This window comes from Phoxinus phoxinus (genome assembly GCF_949152265.1).
Source record: "Phoxinus phoxinus genome assembly, chromosome: 6".
In the NCBI taxonomy this organism is placed as follows: domain Eukaryota; kingdom Metazoa; phylum Chordata; class Actinopteri; order Cypriniformes; family Leuciscidae; genus Phoxinus; species Phoxinus phoxinus.
The window spans coordinates 22,084,132-22,090,641 of record NC_136881.1 but is presented as its reverse complement, the minus strand read 5'-3'; the positions used below and the strand labels follow the sequence as shown (position 1 = coordinate 22,090,641).

The following is a 6,510-nucleotide window of genomic DNA, read 5'->3' as shown; positions in this document are numbered from 1 at the left end:
CGTACAGTGAGCCACGTTAAGCGTTTTTCACGTAAGCGTTTTAGAATGTCCACTCTTGTCATGAATCGCCCGGAGGTAAGTGATTCTTAAACATGAATGATTTTGTGTTTATATGTTAGGTTAGCGTTCTCAGCACGTGGGACATTGTCTAAGCGGTCTCTGGTGTTTGTTTTAAAGTAGCCTACATTTTGTGTAAAATTGATTAGAACGCCACCTTACTAGACCTCAGTTACACAGACAGGACGCGAGCGGCGCGACGCAACACAGCTTGAAGCGACTGTTGCAAAGAGCTGGGACTAGGTCAGAAATAGGATGGGGAATCCGTGTGCTGTTGGGGATTTCACGGGTCGCGTCGCACCGTTCGCGTCCGGTCTAGACTGCGTCGTACATGTAATAGACCTCCGGGCGATTCATGACAAGAGTCAGAGAGTGGCAACCTCTTGAACCACCACCACGTTCGCGCTGGAAAACTTCCGCAGTCCCCAATTGGCCAAAATGCTCTGTTCGACTTTTCTGAGATCATCTACTCTTCCCTGTGGATGACCTGTGACCTACTTTCTGTCAGATCTGAATTTTTGAACTTGAATTTTTGACATTGAATTTTAGAAAACTGAATTTGAAGTTCTGAATTTCTTCATCTTGAAAACTTGAATCTGAATTTTTTTAAACTGAATATTACTGTTTGAAAATACATGTCTATAAAATTCAGCCATAAAAACATTTCAATTTGTTAAATTTCAAATGTTCAATATTCGTTTAAAAAAATTCTAATTCAGAACTATTTAAACTACCACCTAAAATTCAATTTTGTTAGATTACATTTACATTTACATTTAGTCATTTAGCAGACGCCTTTATCCAAAGCGACTTACAACTGAGGACTACAACAAGCGAGTCATCGTGAAGAAGCAAAAATAACGCAAGAAGTGCTCAAAATACAAAGTTCTGGAATTGCTCAGAGTAGCATAAGCCAAAACAAGGGAGGGTAAAGGAGAGGTTTTTTTTTTTTTTTTTTTTTTTTTTATGTCAAGTGTTCACGGAAGAGATGAGTTTTCAGTTGTCTTTTGAATGTGGTCAGGGATTCTGCATTCCGGACGAGGGTAGGGAGATCATTCCACCAGCAAGGAACCGTGAATGAGAATGTTCTGGAGAGTGATTTTGTGGCTCTCTGTGATGGTACCACGAGCCGTCGCTCATTGACCGATCGCAGGCTTCTGGTAGGGATGTAGACTCGTAGGAGCGAGTGAAAGTAGGAGGGAGCTGAGCCTGTGGTCGATCTGTAAGCAAGCGTCAATGCCTTGAACTTGATGCGAGCAGCGAGTGGTAGCCAGTGCAGAGAGATGAACAGAGGAGTGACGTGGGCCCTTTTGGGCTCGTTGAAGACAAGACGGGCTGCAGCATTCTGGATCATTTGTAGAGGTTTAATTGCACATGATGGAAGACCAGCCAGAAGAGCATTGCAGTAATCAAGCCTAGAGATAACCAAGGCCTGGGCGAGAAGTTGTGTTGCATGCTCAGTTAGGAAGGGCCTGATCTTCCTGATGTTGTGCAGTGCAAACCTGCATGATCGAGCTGTCTTTGTGATGTGGTCTGTGAAGGTCAGATGCTCATCAAATGTTACTCCAAGGTTTCTGACCGACCTTGATGGGGTGATTAAAGTTGAATCTAGCTGGATAGTGAAGTCGTGCTGTAGGGACGGATTGGCAGGGAGGACGAGAAGCTCAGTCTTTGCCAGGTTGAGCTGCAGGTGATGTTCCTTCATCCACGCCGAGATGTCCGCCAGACAGCTTGAGATACGTGTAGCTACTGTGGGATCATCAGGTGGAAATGAGAGGTAGAGCTGGGTGTCATCAGCATAGCAATGGTAAGAGAAGCCATGTGCCTGTATGATGGGTCCCAGTGATGTGGTGTAAATGGAGAAGAGGAGCGGTCCAAGAACTGAACCCTGAGGAACCCCTGTAGTCAGTTGATGTTCTTTGGATACCTTGCCACTCCATGCGACCCTGAAGGACCTACCTGTGAGATAGGACTCAAACCAGTGGAGAGGAGTTCCTGTGATGCCCAGTGATGAGAGGGTGGACAGGAGGATCTGATGATTCACAGTGTCGAAGGCAGCAGACAGATCCAGGAGAATGAGAACTGATGATTTGGAGGCAGCTTTTGCGATCCGTAGGGCTTCTGTGACTGACAGCAATGCAGTCTCGGTTGAATGCCCTTTCTTGAAGCCAGATTGGTTTACGTCTAGTTGGTTGGTCAGAGAGAGGAAGGATGTTACTTGGTTGAAGGCAACTCGTTCAAGTGTTTTCGCAATGAACGGTAGGAGAGAGACAGGTCTGTAATTCTCTAAGAGTGATGTGTTTAATGTGGGTTTCTTAAGCAGTGGAGTTACCCGAGCCTGCTTGAATGCTGTAGGAAAAGTGCCAGTGTGGAGGGATGAGTTGATGATGTGTGTGAGTGCTGGTAGAAGTGTGGGAGAAATGGCTTGTAGAAGGTGTGAGGGGATGGGATCTAGAGGGCAGGTGGTGGGGTGACTGGAGAGGAGAAGTTTAGATACTTCTTCCTCGGTCAGTGGAGAGAATGAGGAGAGAAGGTGTTTCGGATTGGGAGGGGTTGGACTGGGTTCCTGTGTGTGTGGAGTTGAGAACTGACTGCTGATGGTTGTTGTTTTGTTGGTGAAGAAGTTGGCAAAATCATCAGCAGTTAAAGAGGAGGTGGGTGGTGGTGGAGGTGGACAGAGGAGAGAGTTGAATGTCTTGAAAAGAGTTCGTGTGTTAGCGGTGCTGTTGATCTTGTTGTGAAAATAAGAAGATTTTGCAGCATGAACATCAGCAGAAAAGGAAGAGAGCAGAGATTGATACATACTAAGGTCAGTTGTGTCTTTTGATTTGCGCCATTTCCTCTCTGTTGCCCTGAGTTTAGTCCGGTGATCACGAAGAACCTCAGATAACCAGGGGTTAGAGGGAGTAGTACGTGCTGGCCTGGAGGAGATAGGGCAGATATTGTCTAAAGAAGAAGTTAAAGTGTAGCATAAAGTATCTGTTGCGGTATTAACATCCAGAGATGAGAAGTGTGAGTGTGAGGGAAGAGAAGATGACACAGCAGAGGAGAGATGGGAGGGAGAGAGTGAGCGCAGGTTTCGTCTGAAAGTAGCTGGTAGGGGGGTTGGTGGAGCATGGGTAGTGAGTTGTAGATTGAATGTAATGAGGAAATGATCAGAAACATGGAGAGGTTTCACCAAAATGTTGTCTGTGATGCAGTTGCGTGTGTAAACCAGGTCCAGTTGGTTGCCTGATTTGTGAGTACCTGAGGTGGTGAGCCGTTTGAGATCGAATGAGGCTAGGAGAGAGATGAAGTCTGTTGCATGCGGCTTCTCTAGATGAATGTTGAAATCACCGAAGACTACAAGTGGGGTGCCATCCTCAGGGAAAGAAGACAGCAGCACATCCAGCTCCTCTACAAAGCTTCCCAGTTGACCTGGGGGGCGATATATGACTACAATATGGATCTTAATGGGAGTTGTAAGAGTAATAGCATGATATTCAAACGAGTAGTTATTGCAGAGAGAAGAGAGAGTTGAGTAATTCCAATTGTTAGAAATGAGAAGACCTGTGCCCCCACCCCTCCCAGACTGGCGAGGAGTGTGAGAGAAGGAGAAGTTGTTCGAGAGAGCAGTCGGGGTTGCTGAGTCTTCTGGACGATTTGCAAGATTACACTTGCAAATAATTCAGATTTACACAATTCAAATTCAAATCATTTTGTCAGAATATTAGCTCCATAATATTTGTAACTGTATTTGTATTTGTTGAGGGGGGAAAAGTATTTGTATTTGTATTCGAGTAAAATTCAAAATAGGCGTAAAAATATTTTTGTTTGCGTTACAGTGTAACGTTTTTACGTTATAGTGTAAGTATTCTTTAATTATATCCATTATAATAATTATAATATGCAATATTGGTTGATGTTTTTCCATAAATCCAGCAATGAAACAAGGAACGTCATTGAAAAGAAAATAATAATTTAATAATAATTAAAGAAAATAACATAACAGCCATTACCTCATCCATGGTTAAACCAACAACTAATAAAATACCATTGTGAACATTATGAAGCCTACAGCCTACACCTTGCTGTCTGCAAAAGACAGAGTAACTTAAACGTATAACTCCCACACGTGCATACAATTCGACACAACTACACACGCATTTTTAACCTTTATAACTGAACTTTAACGTTACTCTGTCAACAGCCTACTGTCTAAATTACCGCGCTAAACAGAGCTACGTAAACAGAGCGAACATGAGAGCACCCGACTGCAGACGTCAATAATGCAGCGTAATGGAATAATCTCCCGATCAAACTCCGCTTCTCGAAAGTTATAAACTGCCTCAGGAACCCAGTTAAGGTACAAAAATCTATTCAACAAAAATAGTGATGGAGTTAGTGTTTTTTCGCTCAGCCGAGCCCTCTCTGTTGCTGTGTGGAGCAGCCTGTGTACGTCACTCACTCATCCGGGCACGCACTGCGGTCTCATGAGGAAACGCAGCTTTTTGATATAAAGTTTTTTTTTTGTTCCCGAATACAAATATATTTTTTAAGTATTTGTTCGAAATAAGTATTTGTAAAAAACACGTTATTTGTGCCTTTCCGAATACCGTATTCGGGTTCGGCTCCACCCCTAATATATATATATATATATTTATAAAAAAAACAATATGAGTGTGACGAGCGAGCAGCAGTACAGAAAGTGTGTTCCCCCCTGTACACGATACATCACAGTTGGGGATTCACACCAACTGTGTGTTGCTTGTTTGGGAATGCAGCATGCCCAGTCAGCTCTCGAGGGGGCTGATTGTGAGCATTGCGAGCGTTTTCACTTGATAACTCTGCACTAGCGGCGATCGCTCTTCGAGGAGAGTGGTTTGCTGCGGGCTCCCCAAGGCTCGGGTCCCGCTTCTGTTGAGGCAGAGCGGCGGCGCTTGACTTGGGGTTCGCAGATGGATCTCACCGGCGACGTTGAGACGGCCCCGTCCTATCTCAGCTGTCTCCGGCGGGATCCAGTGCCTCTCACCCGGCTCTGGAAGCACACGCTCAGCATCAAGTGGCCAACTGACAGGCAGGAGTCTAGAATTAAAAGCAAACTTGATGATAGATTTCTGTCTGCACGACCTCAGCCTTCTCGCCAGTGCTTACCTTTCTTCCCAGATCTTCACACTGAGGTGTCAAAGACCTGGGCTAGACCAGTTTCAAGTAGGATTTATACCAACCAATCTAATGCTTATGGAAACATTTTTGGGGCAAAATCTTCAGGGTATGTGACGATGCCGAAGGCAGAGGAGACGCTCGCGAGCTATCTCTCTTCTGCTTCGTCTTCTTCACTTAAAGCACCAGCCCTTTCCTCTAGACCACTAAAGAATACTTCTGCGCTAGTGGGGAAGGCTTACTCGGCGGCGGGGCAGGCGGCTGCATGTTTGCATACTATGGCCATTATGCAGGCTTATCAGGCCGACCTGCTTAAAGATGCGTGTGAGGGGGGTGAAATTTCTGAGGAAATGATTAACGAGCTCAGGCAGACTGCTGATCTCACTCTCCGTGCCACTAAGGAGACCGCTAAATCTATCGGCCGGTCTATGGCAGCCATGGTGGCCACAGAGAGACATGTATGGTTGAGTCAGACCTCAATGAAAGAGAAAGACAAAACTCTCCTTTTAAATGCTCCCATTTCGCCTGCGGGCCTCTTCGGTGACGCTCTTCACTCTGTCACGAGAGGTTCCAGGAAGAGAAAAAGCAGACGCCTGCCTTTCATAAATTTATTCCTCTCAAAGTGCGTATCACTGGGGCTGCTGAGCGAGGGCAGTCCCAGCAGCAGAGTACATCAAAAAGAGAGCAGCAGAAAAAGAGCGTCACGTCTTGTGCCCCCCCGCAGAGAAACTGGAGGGACGAGGCGGGGCGCTCTCCGGCGCGGCCTTCTCGGGGCAGGGCTGATCTGAGGACAGTCATTGTCGCTAAGAAGGCCGCGTCGAAAAGGTCCTGACAGTTTCAGCGCCAGGGCTCTGAGGGTGGTCCCCGCCAAAAGAGACTTGAGTTCACCTCCCTTAAGGGTGCCCTGTCTCTCCAGGCGCCCTCAGGGGCCCATTCTACTAACCCTGCCAAAACAGGGCATAAAAGGGTCCGGCGAGTGCTTTCCCGAGGGACGCTCGCCGCCTCTAAGGAGGGTTCTAGTGTGTTCAGACCAGTCGTTCCCTGCCGGTGCGCCGTTACAGGGCACTGTGTCTGTCACTCAGAATGTTCAACCAGAGGCCAGCCCCAAAAGAGGCTGGTACCCTTAGTAGAATTTCTGGTAGAGTGGAAAAACCTTCCAAATGTGTCTCGTTGGGTCCTGCACACGATCGAAAGAGGTTACGCCATACAATTCAGGTCTCGTCCGCCTCGGTTCAGAGGGGTCCTTCCCACTGTGGTTGGCCCCGAGCAGGCTCTGGTAATGGAACAGGAGGTTATGACTCTCCTTCAAAA

The 6,510-nt window shown here is 46.5% G+C and overlaps 1 protein-coding gene across 1 annotated transcript; it reads right to left on the bottom strand.

The window, feature by feature from the left end:
* Positions 1-820: 820 nt before the first annotated feature.
* On the bottom strand, positions 821-3,313 carry LOC306999930 (uncharacterized protein). The gene is made up of 3 exons (XM_079615043.1): positions 3,304-3,313; positions 2,863-2,978; positions 821-2,241 (listed from the first exon to the last, which is right to left on the bottom strand). Exon 3 carries the CDS (start codon positions 1,760-1,762, stop codon positions 1,022-1,024), a length of 741 nt encoding a protein of 246 aa, XP_079471169.1. The 5' UTR covers positions 1,763-2,241; positions 2,863-2,978; positions 3,304-3,313; the 3' UTR covers positions 821-1,021.
* Between the last annotated feature and the right edge of the window lie 3,197 nt (positions 3,314-6,510).

Coding starts and splice junctions, on each gene's coding strand:
- LOC306999930 (XM_079615043.1), bottom strand. CDS start 1,762: ATGAAGGAACATCACCTGCAGCTCAACCTGGCAAAGACTGAGCTTCTC.